Source organism: Phocoena phocoena, chromosome 2 (genome assembly GCF_963924675.1).
Source record: "Phocoena phocoena chromosome 2, mPhoPho1.1, whole genome shotgun sequence".
Lineage (NCBI taxonomy): Eukaryota > Metazoa > Chordata > Mammalia > Artiodactyla > Phocoenidae > Phocoena > Phocoena phocoena.
Window position 1 is genome coordinate 102,092,053 of NC_089220.1, and position 17,772 is coordinate 102,109,824.

General features: G+C 40.2%; 1 protein-coding gene across 2 annotated transcripts in view; it reads right to left on the reverse strand.

Annotated features, from left to right (window-relative positions):
* Nucleotides 1-2,648, reverse strand: part of SLTM (SAFB like transcription modulator) — a 43,589-nt gene extending 40,941 nt beyond the window's left edge. For both annotated transcript variants that reach the window (XM_065871410.1, XM_065871409.1), the window contains exons 1-2: nt 2,374-2,648; nt 1,333-1,420 (exon numbers count right to left, since the gene is read on the reverse strand). In XM_065871410.1, coding sequence (XP_065727482.1) covers nt 1,333-1,420; nt 2,374-2,535 — 250 coding nt within the window. In that variant the 5' untranslated portion in view covers nt 2,536-2,648. The remainder of the gene's footprint in view (nt 1-1,332; nt 1,421-2,373) is intronic.
* Nucleotides 2,649-17,772: the final 15,124 nt, after the last annotated feature.

Genomic DNA, 17,772 nt, shown 5'->3' on the forward strand with positions numbered 1-17,772 from the left:
TACTTATTTCTGAATTTTTTATGCTTCCTCATTTTGAAATTGCCTCTGAGTTTGTCAGCAGAGGCTTCTCAACACAAGCTTCTCTAACACAGGGAAATGCATCTCTCAAAGTGATACACTGAGTTAAGAATTACATTAAAAGCCACAGATTTTCAAGATAACTTTGTTACTCCTCTAAACACCATTTCTACCTCTGCCATTCCCATCCCATCCAGAAAATGCTTCTTTGCCCTTTTCAATTTCCTTTGGCACAAATAGGGCGCTCTTGCAAACCTACAAAAACTCTCAGTGAGATGGCATTAGGATGTGCCTGGTCCCAATACTCATGCAGATTGCTTAAGATCAAACTTGACTATTTCCTTCTTTTCAAGGTTAATCCATTCAACCATTTTACTCTAGTTCCATCAATCTGGTCTACAGCAGAGAGTAGCATTTAGGATCACTTAAAGCAGTAAAGAGTGTTTGGTTTTTAAAATGCTGCAGCTGCATGGAACTTGTATGTAGGTACCAGGATCCAGATACCCACATCATGCCCACCCTCTGACATTGTCCTTATAGGACTGAGGGAGAAATCCGTAATTATTCAAGTAAGTATTTCACTTACCAGAACCTTTCAAATATATCTAAGTCCCATTTATATTGTTAAAATGTTAATTTAAAACAACCTTTACCTATTCATTAAATCACCATATCCTAGAAATATATTCTGGCCTACTTTAAAAGTTATAAAATCGAAATCATTAACATATCCCTATAACTTAAAACTTTTTATTTTTACGCTAATTAGTCATGGATTTTTTCCCTACCTTGTTAGTATGATTGGTAAAGGTCTTTTTGAATTTCACTGAAAATTAGAATGTTTAATGGCATAAATGCAAAATTAAGTTCACCAAATCACACAAAATACTAAACACAAAGGTTATAAAATTTTAATATACTAGAGAAAACAGCAAGGAGCCAAGGTGAAAGATTTGGTAGGAATTCCATCAATACTCTGCCAATTGTGGGGCAAGGTAGACATGTATTAAACCATATTTTATTCTTCAGGTCTTCACACTATGAAGGAAGAAATATTATGGAACTTGACTTTGTAATTTTTTCAGAAGCAAGAAAGAACTGGTCTCACTTTCAGGTCAGCTTCAGCCAAATCTTAAGGGCTACTGGTCACCCAAAGCCTGGCAACAGTAACTTTTCTTCCTTGACCCAACAAGGCAGAGTGCCAGAGGGAAATAGCAAAGAGTAGCACTATATAAACAGGGCAAGTGGCACAAGAGCAGAGGCAAGTTATATAACCAAAATATATTTTAAAATATGTTTATAACTCGTAACAACCTTTGCCTTTGGTTGGTTTCTTGTTTGGAGTATCAGTTGAAACAGTTAATTCAATATTATCTGGATCGCCTCCTTCCTCTTCAATAGCCTACATTAGAAAGAGAAGTTAATATGCTACACAGTCTATCTAAACTTATTTTAAAAAACGAAATGAAAAAAAAATTAGCAAACCTCAAGCCTCAAGACATTAGAATTGCCAGTCATTTCATAAACCAACCTCACAAAGGAGCAATTAAACTACACGAGTGAGAGAAACTTTCAGGAGGAAATATCATTAGGTATCAAAATCACATGGAGTTTTACATATTACCCAGTCGAGAAAATTAACACATATTATCATACTGAACAAAAGTCTAAATATTCTCGATTGCAGCAAAGTTGCTAGCTACGAAAGTAAAGAACTAAAAGGAGCTTTCCTAATTTCTATAGTACAAACTTATTTCTCCTCTACTACAATTCCAACGCTCACTCAAACCAGAAAGATAATCAGGGAAGAAAAAGATTATTGCGCTAATGCAAAAACTGAAAACCCAGCGGAAAACAAACCCTTTCTCTTACCCACCCATCAACTCCCACTACCAATTACCCCCCAATATGGGGAGGAAACGGTTGGACACAATTAAATGGTAACTTCGCAGAAGTCACCAAAGTAACCAGTCCCTACGAGGCCAAGAAATGCACGCGCTCACCATCGCTAAAGGCTGGGGACCGAGCGCCTCCCGGGTCTCCACGATCGCCCTTGGGAGGCCGCGCCGGCCGGCCGCAGCCTGGCAGAGACGTCCCGGGGGAGGCAGGGGTACGCTGGGCTGCGGCGGCCGGTCCCGGGCGGCTCGCGGGCCCCTCGCAGGCCAGGCCCGGCGCGCGGGGGCGGGGGCGCCGCGAGAGGGTCCTCGCCCTCCCGCGCGCGCGGGCGCCGCCCGGGACCTCCCCACCTCGCCGCCCCGCGGGCCCCGGCGGCTGCGAGCGGACGGGGGCTGCGGCGGAAGTGGGGGCTCCGAGGCGCGGCCTAAGCTCGCCTTCCCGGACCTAGCCGGGCCTCACCTGCTTGAGTCGGGAAACGAGCACAGTCTTGACTCCGGTGATGTCCAGGTTCCGCCGTTTCAGCTCGGACTTGAGATCGATGACCCGCAGATCAGTGATCTTTTTACCTTCCGCCTGACCTGAGGCGGCCGAGGCTGCCACAGCACCGGTAGCGGCAGCCATCTTAGAAGAACAGCGCGCTGCCTAGGCAGCGAGTGATCTGCAGGGCGGCGGCAGCAGCTCCAACTTCAACTCAGGCCTCGCCGGCCGCCGGCGCCGCACAGCGCTGCGCACAATGAGCCACTAGCCCCGCCCCCTGTCCGCCACCCCGGCGCAACCTGCAGCCTCAACCAGCACCCGGATGAGGGGCGCGCGTGCGCACTGGCGGGAGGCGGGGGATGGCGCCCAGCGCGCGCTGCGGAGCCGGACGCTGCCACCTGGGCGGTGCGACCACCCCCCCCACCCCCCCGCCTTGCGTGGACTGGGAGGTCAGGCGCGTTCAACGGCACCAACGTCCGCCGTGCCGCGGTTCCCCACCGCTTCGTTAGCCATTTTCTGGAAGTGTCTCGAGTCTTGAGCAACAGCAGTGCGCTGGGCACTCTCGGCATAGATAGTGCGCGCGTCACTCAACGCAAACCAAGGGGCGTGTGCGCGCCCTAAACCTCTTCCAGGGAAATACTTTATCGGTTCTGCTGAATAATCGAAAAAATGTGGCCACTGTGCACGAACTAACTAGGTTCCCCGAGTTCCGTTGGAAGGCCGGAAAGAAACGCTGGGGCGGTTAATATAAAGAGTATAAAGGGTTATAAGAATATAATAGGGCTGGCCTGTGTGACAAGTCCCACTAGCTGTCTCGGGAAAACATGCCTTTGCTCAAGAGAATTAGTCTATTCTAGGGCTGCCCATCTCACTGGAAAAGCAGGACAACTTCACTTCTGCACTGGCCTCAGTTTGCCATCCTCTCCGGGGGTCCTGATGGCTCAACACAAAACTGATTACTAAATAAGGAATTTAGTTTGTAAGTGCTTGTTACCGTTCTCATACACTGTGTTCACTGTTTTGTCCCCCTCAAAATTTAGGATTCCAAGAACAATGACAATCGTCTTCGGCGGGACTAGCCTGTACAAGTGAGTAACTTTAGGCACTATTATTAATCATCAAAGCATAAGCATTTATGGAATAAAACTATTCTGTAAATTCCATGACTAGATTATGACACACAACACTGGCATTTCCTAGTTTTAAAGTTGATGAGGTCTGTGTCACTTTAGGTTGCTTTCTCATTAACTAATTAGAGCAAAAAGAGAAAAACTGGATATTATAATACCCGCCAGTTAGGTAGTTTTTTTTATGGTTTATAATGCACTTTGACATGCAATAATCCCTTAATCTTTCTGCATTCGCTGAGGTAAATCTCTGCAAGCCTTAGAGAGATTAAATGGCTTGTCCGTGTTCACATAGCTGGTATGTGGCCGAGCTGGTGCTCTTAGTTGCCCCTCACCAGCTCCTTAGTTGTGGCATGTGAACTCTTAGTTGCAGCATGCATGTGGGATCTAGTTCCCTGGCCAGGGATGGAACCCAGGCCCCCTGCATTGGGAGCAGAGTCTCCCAAACCCACCTCTGTCTCTATTACAAGTTGATTCATAGTCATAGAATATTAGAACTCAAAGGATCTTTAGAAATCTTCTGGCTCATTCCTCTCTCTCTCTCTCTCTCTCTCTCTCTCCCTCCCTCTCTTTCTCTCTCTCTTTAATGGATGAAGATTTTAAGATTTTTACCTAGGGACCCCACAATTAATTACTGACCAAATTGGCACTAAACCTCAGTTCTCATGCCAGTGTCTTTTCCACCCTGCTCCCACCTTCTGTGGACACTTGTAAAGAGGGGTTATATTAACCCAAAGCTAATGTTATATGTAAAATGAATGAGTTTTTGTCTTTAAAAAAAATCTTATAATGGAGTTATCTTACAATGGAGACCTGTACCTTCTGATCTGATGCACTGGAGGATACATCACCTGCCAAATTGCCAAGAATGTTTAACCTAAATCTCATCATGAGAAAACAATCAGACAAATCTGATTGTAGGACATTGCACAAAATAACTGCTCTGGGGACTTCCCTGGTGGTGCAGTGGTTAAGACTCTGTGCTCCCAATGCAGGGGGCCCGGGTTCCATCCCTGGCCAGGGAACTAGATCCCACATGCATGCCGCAACTAAGAGTTCACATGCCACAACTAAGGAGCTGGTGAGGGGCAACTAAGACCTGGTGCCACCAAATAAATAAATAAAAGTAATATCTAAAACAACAACAACAACAAAAAAAACCTGCTCTGGACTCTTAAACAAAGCAGTGCAGATGTCTGTTGGTATCAGTGCAGGATTGGTTCCAACAACCCCTCAGATACCAAAATCTGCAGATGCTCAAGTCCCTTATATAAAAGTGTAGCATTTGCATATTACCTATGTACATCCTCCTGCATATTTAAAATCATCTCTAGATTACTTATAATACCAAATACAATGTAAATGCTGTGTAAATAATTGTAAACACGATGCAAGCACTATGTAAACAGTCACCAGTACGTGGCAAATTCAAGTTTTGCTTTTTGGAAATTTCTGGAATTGGGGGGAATATTTTTGATCCACAGTTGGTTGAATCCATGGATGGTTGAATGCATGGCTATGGAGGTTCCAACTATATCATGAAAGTAAAAGTAGTAGAGCAGTTCTATAATACAGATACATGATAACTAAACTGTATGTGTGAATGTTGTTTGGAACCTGGATCAAAGAATGAAAAAGCGGCTTAAATGGACAATTGGGAAATTTGAGGCAATTGGGAAATGTGGCTTTGTATTAGATTGTGTTATGGTACCAATGTTAAATATCTGGAGTGTTATATCATGGTTATGTAGAATGTCCTAGTTCTTAGGAGATATTTGCTGAGGTTCTTGAAGTGAAGTGTCATTCTGTCTGCAATTTACTTTCAAATGGGAAAGAAAGGCAGAGAGCCCAGCATGAGAAAGAGAAAGAGATGTGGCGATAAGTTAAAATAAAATAAGTGTGGCAAGATGTTAATAATTGGGGAGACAAATGTGACAAAATTAGGCAAAATTAATAATTAGGAAATCTAGATGAAAGACATAAGGTTGTTCACTGTATACAGTTTAAATTTTTTATAGGTTTGAAGCTATTCAAATTAAGTTGGGGGAAAATCCACACATAAATCTAATTTTTTGTAATAGAGAAAAAATAAAATGGACACACTATATCTTTTCACTTTTAATGTGTAGGATATTTAATTTTATCGTTTAACCTATGGTTCTTGTTTTTTTGAATTATCTAAATAATCCACCTTTAAATGAATCTTTTTTAGTACACTATTTTTTTCCTGTTTTCATCTTTTAGTGAAATATATTTAGGTGAAGAAACATGATGCACTTATTTCTACATCAAGAACACTGCTAGAAAATTGACAACTTTAAAAAAAAATTTTATTGGAGTATAGTTGATTTACAATGTTGTGTTAGTTTCAGGTGTACAGCAAAGTGAATCGTTATACATATACATGTATCCACTGATAACTTATATTTTATGTATAAAGCCTCTTGCCATTTACTGAGTACTTCTGCACTCATTATTTTATTGTTTTTTCAAATGTTAACATCAACTTTATTCATGTTCATCCAAAACAAGAAAGGTTCAAAATGACTTTCAAAATAGGAAAGTATGCAACCAATCTGTGCTACAACCACATGATGAGATACTATTTAATAATAACAAAAAATAACTTTCAAGCCACCTAAGACACAGAGTAAAGAAACCACTCTGAATAAGGTTTCATATTCTATGATCTGATTTATATTACATTCTGAAAAGGGCAAAATTATACAGATGTTAAAAAGATCAGGGTTGACAGGGTTCCATGGGGGTCCAGGGTGCTGAATAGGTGGTGAATATATGATAACTTTTTTTTAACATCTTTATTGGTATTGAAGTATAATTGCTTTACAATGTTGTCTTAGTTTCTGCTGTATGACGAAGTGAATCAGCTATACGTATACATGTATCCCCATATACCCTCCCTCTTGCGTCTCCCTCCCACCCTCCCTATCCCACCCCTGTAGGTGGTCACAAAGCACTGAGCTGATCTCCCTGTGCTATGCAGCTGCTTCCCACTAGCTAGCTGTTTTACATTTGGTATATGTCAATGCTGCTCTCTCACTTCGTCCCAGCTTACCCTTCCCCCTCCCCACATCCTCAAGTCCATTCTCTGCGTCTGCATCTTTATTCCTGTCCTCACCCTAGGTTCATCAGAACCTTTTTTTTTTTTTTACATTCCATATATCCATATATATGTGTAAGCATACGGTATTCGTTTTTTTCTTTCTGACTAACTTCACTCTGTATGACAGACTCTAGGTCCATCCACCTCACTACAAATAATTCAATTTCTTTTCATGGCTGAGTAATATTCCATTGTATATATGTGCCACATCTTCTTTATCCATTCATCTGTTGATGGACACTTAGGTTGCTTCCATGTCCTGGCTATTGTAAATAGAGCTGCAATGAACATTGTGGTACACGACTCCTTTTGAATTATGGTTTTCTCAGTGTATATGCCCAGAGGTGGGATGGCTGAGTCATATGGTAGTTCTATCTTTAGTTTTTTAAGGAACCACCATACTGTTCTCCATAGTGGCTGTATCAATTTACATTCCCACCAACAGTGCAAGAGGGTTCCCTTTTCTCCACACCCTCTCCAGCATTTATTGTTTGTAGATTTTTTGATGATGGCTATTCTGACTGGTGTGAGATGATACCTCATTGTAGTTTTGATTTGCATTTCTCTAATGATTAGTGATGTTGAGCATCCTTTCATGTGTTTGTTGGCAATCTGTATATCTTCTTTGGAGAAATGTCTATTTAGGTCTTCTGCCCATATTTGGATTGGGTTGTTTGTTTTTTTGATATTGAGCTGCATGAGCTGCCCCTTGTCAGTTGCTTCATTTGCAAATATTTTCTCCCATTCTGAGGGCTGTCTTTTCGTCTTCTTTATGGTTTCCTTGCTGTGCAAAAGCTTTTAAGTTTCATTAGGTCCCATTTGTTTATTTTTGTTTTTATTTCCATTTCTCTAGGAGGTGGGCCAAAAAGGATCTTGCTGTGATTTATGGCATAGAGTGTTCTGCCTATTTTTCCTCTAAGTATTTTATAGTGTGGCCTTACATTTAGGTCTTTAATCCATTTTGAGTTTATTTTTGTGTATAGTGTTAGGGTGTGTTCTAACTTCATTCCTTTACATGTAGCTGTCCAGTTTTCCCAGTACCACGTATTGGAGAAGCTGTCTTTTCTCCATTGTATATTCTTGCCTCATTTATCAAAGATAAGGTGACCATATGTGCATGGGTTTATCTCTGGGCTTTCTATCCTGTTCCATTGATCTATATTTCTGTTTTTGTGCCAGTACCATACTGTCTTGATTACTGTAGGTTTGTAATATAGTCTGAAGTCTGGGGGCCTGATTCCTCCAGCTCCTTTTTTCATTCTCAAGATTGATTTGGCTGTTCAGGGTCTTTTGTGTTTCCATACAAATCATGAAATTTTTTGTTCTAGCTCTGTGAAAAATGCCATTGGTAGTTTGATAGAGACTGCATTGAATCTGTAGATTGCTTTGGGTAGTATAGTCATTTTCACAATGTTGATTCTTCCAATCCAAGAACATGGTATATCTCTCCATCTGTTTGTATCGTCTTTAATTTCTTTCATCAGTGTCTTATAGTTTTCTGCATACAGGTCTTTTTTTGCCTTAGGTATGTTTATTCCTAGGTATTTTATTCTTTTTGTTGCAATGGTAAATGGGAGTGTTTCCTTAATTTCTCTTTCAGATTTTTCATCATTAGTATATAGGAATACAAGAGATTTTTGTGCATTTATTCTGTATCCTGCTACTTTACCAAATTCATCAATTACCTCTAGTAGTTCTCTGGTAGCATGTTTAGTATTTTCTATGTATAGTATCATGTCATCTGCAAACAGTGACAGCTTTACTTCTTCTTTTCCGATTTGGATTCCTTCTATTTCTTTTTCTTCTCTGATGGCTGTGGCTAAAACTTCCAAAACTATGTTGAATAATAGTGGTGAGAGTGGGCAACCTTGTCTTGTTCCTGACCTTAGAGAAAATGGCTTGAATTTTTCACCACTGAGAACAATGTTGGCCGTGAGTTTGTCATATATGGCCTTTATTATGTTGAAGTAAGTTCCCTCTAGGCTTACTTTCTGGAAAGTTATTATCATAAATGGGTGTTGAATTTTGTTGAAATATTTTTCTGCATCTATTGAGATGATCATATGGTTTTTATCCTTGAATTTGTTAATATGGTGTATCACATTGATTGATTTACGTATACTGAAGAATCCTTGCATTCCTGGGATAAACCCACTTGATCATGGTTCATGATTCTTAATGTGCTGTTGGATTCTGTTTGCTAGTATTTGTTGAGGATTCTTGCATCTATGTTCATCAGTGATATTGGCCTGTAGTTTTCTCTTTTTGTGACATATTTGTCTGGTTTTGGTATCAGGGTGATGGTGGCCCTTGTAGAATGAGTTTGGGAGTGTTCCTCCCTCTCCTATATTTTGGAAGAGTTTGAGAAGTATAGGTGTTAGCTCTTCTCTAAATGTTTGATAGAGTTCGCCTGTGAAGCCATTTGGTCCTGGGCTTTTGTTTGTTGGAAGATTTTTTTTTTCGTGGTACGCGGGCCTCTCACTGCTATGGCCTCTCCCATGGCAGAGCACAGGCTCCGGACACACAGGCTCAGCGGCCGTGGCTCACGGGCCCAGCCACTCCACGGCATGTGGGATCTTCCCGGACCAGGGCACGAACCCGTGTCCCCTGCATCAGCAGGCGGACTCTCAACCACTGTGTCACCAGGGAAGCCCCTGTGTTTCCTTATTTATTTTCATTTTGGATGATCTGTCCATTGGTAAAGTGGGGTGTTAAAGTCCCCTACAATTACTGTGTTACTGTTGATTTCCCCTTTTATGGCTGTTAGCATTTGCCTTATGTATTGAGGTGCTCCTATGTTGGGTGCATAAATATTTACAACTGTTATATCTTCTTCTTGGATTGATCCCTTGATCATTATGTAGTGTCCTTCTTTGTCTCTTGTAATAGTCTTTATTTTAAAGTCTGTCTTGTCTGATATGAGAATTGCTACTCCAGCTTTCTTTTGATTGCCATTTGCATGGAATATCTTTTTCCATCCCCTCACTTTCAGTCTGTATGTGTCCCTAGGTCTGAATTGGGTCTCTCTCTCTCTTTTTTTTTTTTTTGCAGTACGCGGGCCTCTCACTGTTGTGGCCTCTCCCGTTGTGGAGCACAGGCTCCAGATGCACAGGCTCAGCGGCCATGGCTCACGGGCCCAGCCGCTCCGCAGCACGTGCGATCTTCCTGGACTGGGGCACCCACCTGTGTCCCCTGCATTGGCAGGCGGACTCTCAACCACTGTGCCACCAGGGAAACCCTGAATTGGTTCTCTTGTAGACAGCATATATATGGGTCTTATTTTTGCATCCATTCAGCCAGTCTATGTCTTTCGGTTGGAGCATTTAATCCATTTACATTTAAGGTAATTATCAATATGTATGTTCCTATTAACATTTTCTTAATTGTTTTGGGTTTGTTTTTGTAGGCCTTTTCCTTCTCTTGTGTTTCTTGCCTAGAAAAGTTCCTTTAGCGTTCGTTGTAAATCTGGTGTGGTGGTGCTGAATTCTCTTAGCTTTTGCTTGTCTGTAAAGGTTTTAATTTCTCCGTCGAATCTGAATGAGATCCTTGTTGGGTAGAGTAATGTTGGTTGTCGGTTTTTCCCTTTCATCACTTTAACTATGTCCTGCCACTCTCTTCTGGCTTGCAGAGTTTCTGCTGAAAGATCAGCTATTAACCTTATGGGGATTCTCTTGTATGTTATTTGTTGCTTTTCCCTTGCTGCTTTTAATATTTTTTCTTTAATTTTTGATAGTTTGATTAGTGTGTGTCTTGGTGTGTTTCTCCTTGGATTTATCCTGTTTGGGGCTTGCTGCGCTTCCTGGACTTGACTATTTCCTTTCCCATGTTAGGGAAGTTTTCAACTACAGTCTCTTCAAATATTTTCTCAGACCCTTTCTTTTTCTCTTCTTCTTCTGGAACCCCTATAATTCGAATGTTGGTGCGTTTAATGTTGTCCCAGAGGTCTCGGAGACTGTCCTCAGTTCTTTTCATTCTTTTGTCTTTATTCTGCTCTGCAGTAGTTATTTCCACTATTTTATCTTCCAGGTCACTTATCCGTTCTTCTGCCTCAGTTATTCTGCTATTGTTTCCTTCTAGAGAATTTTTAATTTCATTTATTGTTGTTGTTCATCACTGTTTGTTTGCTCTTTAGTTCTTCTAAGTCCTTGTTAAACATTTCTTGTATTTTCTCCATTCAATTTCAAGATTTTGGCTCATCTCTACTATCATTACTCTGAATTCTTTTTCAGGTAGACTGCCTATTTCCTCTCCATTTGTTTGGTCTGGTGGGTTTTTACCTTGCTCCTTCATCTGCTGCATATTTCTGTGTCTTCTCATTTTGTTTAACTTACTGTGTTTGGGGTCTCCTTTTCACAGGCTGCAGGTTCATAGTTCCCATTGTTTTTGGTGTCTGCCCCCAATGGGTGAGGTTGGTTCAGTGTCTTGTGTAGGCTTCCTGGTGGAGGGGACTGGTGCCTGTGTTCTGGTGGATGGGACTGGATCTTTTCTTTCTGGTGGGCAGGGCCACCTCCAGTAGTGTGTTTTGGGGTGGCTGTGAACTCAGAATGATTTTAGGCAGTCTCTCTGCTAATGGGTAGGGTTGTGTTCCTGTCTTGCTAGTTATTTGCCATGGGACGTCCAGCACTGGAGCTTGCTGGCCGTTGGGTGGAGCTGGGTCTTAGCGTGAGACAGCGTGAGATGGCGTGAGACGGCGATCTCTGGGAGAGCGCTCGCTGATTGATATTATGTGGGCCTGGGAGGTCTCTGTTGGTCCAATGTCCTAAACTCAGCTCTCCCAGTTGAGAGGCTCAGGCCTGACACCAAGCCGGGGCACCAAGACCTTGGGGTTCTGGTTCCAACATGACTTGGAAAGCGGGTCCCCAGCTCATTTTCCTGGAAGGTCCCAATATTGAGTATTTAGTGTATTCACATGCCACTCAAAGGATCTCCATTTTCTCTGAGTTTGTGCTGGGATTTCTCCCCAGAAACATCCTTGAATCTCCCTGCTCAGCACTCAGCTGGCTGAGGAAGCTTCTTACTCACAACGGTTGGTCCCAAGCCTCTGCAGTCACTCCCTTAGACACGGAACTCATTATGTTAATTTGTTTTTTATAAAAGCTCATCATTAAACAAATATCTATTGAATATTTACTACCTGCCAGGCATGCCAAGCTCTAGGAAGAAAATGATTACCTCATCTATATTGTTCACCATTTTGTGGGCTCCTAACACAGTGTAGAAACTCAATAAATACTGATTGCTTGAAGGAAAACAGACTGGCCTGCACTTGTGAGGCAAACTAAGACACAATCAATCTTAAAAGCACATGTAAAATTGCAAATGTAGCTAGGGGAATGAAGGAGAAATACACAGTGCTCTGAGAACCAATAATAGAAACATTTAACCCTTATAGGGATAGATAGAATGATCCTTATTTTAGGAAAGAGAAACCTGAGGTTCAAAAATGTCAATAAGTAGTCCAAGATCATAGAGTTAGTAAATGGAAGATCTAGGATTCCAAACCTACTGCATTTTTTTAAATGTAACATCTTGTTTTCCATCAAAGTTTATTTGCATTCCCCAAAAGAACTTTCTTCCTTTGTCCTAAAGCTAGGACCCAATTTATACCATTCACTCCATTTTTCTGGAGACACCTTAGTCTCTTCTTACCATCTTCATGCACAACATCTTTGTTCTTTACTCTTACTTTCAGGTAGATTTTGAAATCTTTTATATCTTGAAATACCCTTGCTTGACCTCCATATTTACTGTTGGCAATAGTTCCATTGTTGTATCCTTCTCCTAATGGAAAAGTTTATAGCTTCTGGTAATGACAGAGGAAGTAAACTAGACACGTGCTCCCTCTGAAGATAACAGAATGCTTGACCAAATACATAGTTCAAATCTTCTATGTACTTACTGATTTTCTTTCTGCTTGTTATATTATTTACCAAGAGAGGTGGGTTAAAAATTTCCCACCAAGAATGTGGATTTGTTGATTTTCTTTGTAGAACTGTCAAATGTTAATTTATATATTTTAAGGCTTTGTTATTGGGTGCATACAAAAGTACAGTTGTTATATCTTCGTCATTATTAAATGAGCCTTTCATCTTTAGTGGGTTTTTCTCCCTTTAATACTATACCAGCTTTCTCTTGGTGAGTGTTTACAAAGTTTTGCCTTCAGCCTTTTTTGTGTGTTCCTTAAATGTGCTGTTCTAACTAGCATGTGATTGGTTTTGGTTTTGGTTTTGGTTTTGTTTTAATCGAGGCTGACAATCATCTCTTTTACCTGAAATATTTAAAGCATTAACATTTAATGTAATTACTCTGAGATTTGGATGTTTGTCAGGGTTCTCCAGAGAAATAGAACCAATAGGATATATATAGATAGAGACAGAGATAGACATAGACATAGAAATAGACATAGACATATATAGACTTGGCTCATATCGTTATGGAGGCTGAGAAGTCCCAAGATCTGCTATCTACAATCTGGACATGCATCTTCATGTCTGTTTTCAAAAAACGTATCCTACTTGGGCTTTGTTGGACTTCTTAAATCTATAGATCAAGAAGATTTCCTGATTTTACACCCAGGAAAACCATTGGCATAATTCCAATCCAAGTCCAAACACCTGAGAACCACTGGAGCCAGTGGTGTAAATCCAGGTCCACATGCAGGAGAAGACTGATGTCCCTGCTCAAACAGGCAGGCTTGATATGAGGGTTAGCCCTTAGATTTGTCTCTCCTCAAAGATAATATTAGGAGAATATTATTATGACCTAGGAAAAAAATTATTTATAATGACACAAAAAGCACTAACTGCAAAGGAAAAGATTGATATATTTGACTACATTAAAATTAAGAATTTTGCTCATCAGAAGATACAATTGGGACTTCCCTGGTGACACAGTGGTTAAGAATCTACCTGCCAATTCAGGAGACACGGGTTCGAGCCCTGGTCCGGGAAGATCCCACATGTCACAGGGCAAATAAGCCCGTGTGCCACAACTACTGAGCCTATGCTCCACAGCCCGGGAACCACAGCTACTAAGCCTGCGTGTGACAACTACTGAAGCCCACGTGCTTAGAGCCTGTGCTCTGAAACAAGAAAAGTCACTGCGATGAGAAGCCCGCACACTGCAACAACCCCACTCGCTACACTAGAGAAAGCCCACATGCAGCAACAAAGACCCAACACAACCATAAATAAATAAATATATTTATTTATTTATTTAAAAAAAACAAGATACAGTTAAGAGAGTTACAAAAATAATAGAGTTCCCATATACACTTCATCCAGTTTCTCTAGATGGTTACATCTTATGTAACTATACCACAATATCAGAATCAGGAAATTGATATTGGTACAATGCATGTGTATAATTCTATGCCATTTTGTCATACACAGGTTCATGTAACCACCACTACAATCAAGATACAGAACTATTCTATTACCACAAACATCTCCCTAGAGCTGCTACTTTAGTAGCACACCCACTCCTCTCCCCCACCCCCATCAAACCTAATCCCTGGCAACCACTTATCTATTCTTCATTTCTATAATTTATTTGAAGAATGTTACAGAAATAGAATCATTGAAATGGTCTTTTTTTTCTACACAGCATAAGTCCCTTGAGATCTAAGATGTTGCATATACCAATAGTTTGTTCCTTTATTCTTTTATATTATTTAGATTTATTTTATTTAGTATTCCATTGTATGGAGGTACCACAGTTTGTTTACTCACTCACTTATTGAAAAAAAACCTTTTGGCCTTTAACTATCACAAATAAGCTGCTTTCTATGCTTATGTAAAGATTTGTGTGTAGATTCCAGTCATTTTCCTGGGACAGATGCCCAGGAGTGTGAATGCTGTGTCAAAAATGAAAAGTTAATATCCCTAATTTAAAAAGAGCATCGAAAACTAGAGGAGGAAAAGGTATGTGGTAAGTATGTTTCATTTTTTAATAAACTGTCACACTTTTCCGGTGTGGCTGTACCATTTTATATTCCCACTAGCAATTTATGAGACAACCAGCTCTTCCGCATTCTTGGCAGTATTTGGTATTGTCACTTAAAAAGTGTTAGTTGTTTTAATAGGTATGTAGTAATGTCTCATCAGAATTGGGGGTTTTTAATAACCAATGTGAATCCATTTCTAACACCAGGATGAATTCCAAATGGATTAGATATTTATTTTTTATATAAATATATTTATTTATTTATTTATTTTATTTTTGGATGCGTTGTGTCTTCGTTGCTGTGAATGGGCTTTCTCTAATTGTGGCAAGTGGGGACTACTCTTCATTGCAGTGTGCGGGCTTCTCATTGCAGTGGTTTCTCTTGTTGCGGAGCACTGGCTCTAGGCGCACGGGCTCGCTAGTTGTGGCACGCGGGGTCTAGAGCACAGGCTCAGTAGTTGTGGCGCATGGGCTTAGTTGCTCTGAGGCATGTGGGATCTTCCCAGATCAGGGATCGAACCCATGTCCCCTGCACTGGCAGGCAGGTTCTTAACCACTGCGCCACCAGGGAAGTCCCTGGATTAGATATTTAAATATGAGATGAAATCACACTAGTCCTGGAAGCGAGTGTTGGTGAATTCCCAGTTGCTGGCAACCACTGACCTAATTTCTGTCACATTGGTTTGCCTTTTCCAACTTTTCATATGAATGGAATCATATACTATGAAACCTTTTAGTTTTGGCTTATTTTACATAGCTTAATGCTGTTGAGCTCCATCTATGTTCTTGCATGTATTATTACTTCCTTCTGTTTAATGGCTGAGCAGGATTCCATTATGTGGTTGTACTATAATTTGTTTATCCATGCACCAATTGATGGGAATTTGAGTTGTTTTGAATATTATGAATAAAGCTGCTGCTATAAACATTCACACACAGGTATTTGTATAGACACATGTTCTCATTTTCCTTGAGTAGGTACCTAGAAATAGGTAATATGGTGATTATATATTTAACTTCCGGAGAAACCACCAAACTGTTTTCCAGATATGCCATTTTCCATCCCCACCAGCAATATCTGAGGGTTTCAGTTGCTCTAAATTCTTATAAGCACTTAATATGCTCAGTCTTTTTAAATTTTAACCATTCTAGTAGATATGTAGTGTCATTTTATTGCCATTTTAATTTGCATTTCTCTAACGCCTAATAATTTTGCATACATTTTCATGTGCTTATTTGCCATCTGTATATATGGTGAAGTTTCTGTTCAAATCTTTTGCTCATTTTAAAAATTGGGTTCATTGTCTTATTTTTTATTATGGTTTAAAGTTTTTTTTAATAGTATGCATATAAGTCCTCTTTTATTTTTTTTTAATTATTTATTTATCTTTGGCTGTTTCGGGTCTTCGGGATCTTCAGCACACGGGATCTTCGTTGTGGCATGCGAGATCTTTTGTTGTGGCACGCAGGCTCTTCATCGCAGCGCACGGGCTTCTCTCTAGTTGCAATGCTTGGGCTCTGTAGTTTGAGGCATGCGGACTCTCTAGATGCAGCACGTGGGCTTAGTTGTGTCCCGCATCATGTGGGATCTTAGTTCCCAGATGAGGGATCGAACCAGAGTCCTGCGTTGCAAGGTGGATTCTTTACCACTGGACTACCAGGGAAGTCCCATATAAGTCTTCTTTTATTTATTTATTCATTCATTCATTCATTCATTTAAGCTGCGTTGGGTCTTCGTTGCTGTGCATGGGCTTTCTCTAGTTGTGGCGAGCGAGGGCTACTGTTGGTTGCGGTGCCCAGGCTTCTCATTTCAGTGGCTTCTCTTGTTGCGGAGCACGGGCTCAGTAGTTGTGGCTCATGGGCTTAGTTGCTCCGTGACATGTGAAATCTTCCCAGACCAGGGGTTGAACCCATGTCCCCTGCATTGGCAGGCGGATTCTTAACCACTGCGCCAGCAGGTAAGTCCCTAAGTCCTCTTTTAGATATATGACTTTCAGATATTTTCTCTTGTTCTCTAGCTTCTACCATAGTTTTATTAGGAGTATTTTCAAAGAACAGGACTTTGAAACTTTTAGGAAGTCCAGTCTGTCATTATTTTCATGATTAATGCTTTTACATCTTATCTAAAAAATAGTTGCCTAACCAAAGGACACAAAGATTTTACCTGATGTTTTCTTCTGGAAGTACTGTAGTTTTAACTCTTAAGCTTCTGATCCATTGTGAGTTAATTTTTGTATATGGTGTGAGATAACAATCAAAGTTCATTTTATTACATTAATTGCCCCATTGAATTACCTTGGCAACATTATGGAAAATCAACTGAACATATATGTTTTGAACTATTACTGAACTCTCTTTGTGTTCCATTGAGCTGTGTATCTATCCTTACAGGATTGCCACATTGTCTTGATTATTGTTACCTTATAATAATAAGGTCCTTTACATCCAAACTGATCTAGGTTTAACACAGTTCCAACTAAAATCCCATACATTTTTGGTAGAAATTGGAAAACTGATTCTCAAAGTTATATGGAAATGTAAAGGACCTTGAAGAGCAAAACAATTTTCAAAAAGGGAACAAATTTGGGGACTCACACTATCTAATTTTAAGACTTATAATAATTTCTTAAAGAGCTATGGGAGGATCTCACTGTGGTATAGGTCTCCTCAGCTCCTTTCTCTTTATGAAACTCACCATGATAATCATTACAGGCATGTTACTAAGAATGCTGTTTACTGTCACACAGTGTCCCTTTAATAATATTTCTTTCAGGTCTCAATGTAAGGAAAATTTCTTCTTCTGAGGCATATTACCTTATTGATACTTGTGAATCTTGTAACTGACTGCATTTTCCTATTGCCTTTGGCTGAAAGGAATCTAAAGCTAGGTTTGTGGCTCTTATCTAGAATTTGTCCAGGATTCTCCACTATGTATTTCTGCATAATTACCTCTGGCTAAATTTTCCTATCCTCATTTATTTTTCATTGTTTATCTAAAGTCTCATTCTATTTAGGTTTCTACCCTGATATTACTTGTGTTCATGTTAAGCTCTTGAAAATACTATTAGAGAATAGGATTGGGAATGTTTAAACACGTAAGTAAATATAATAAAATATGGTTCATTTAAAGTAGCACTTATAGCAAGGCATTAGTGAGTATTTCACATTTTAAAAGTCATAGTTTCA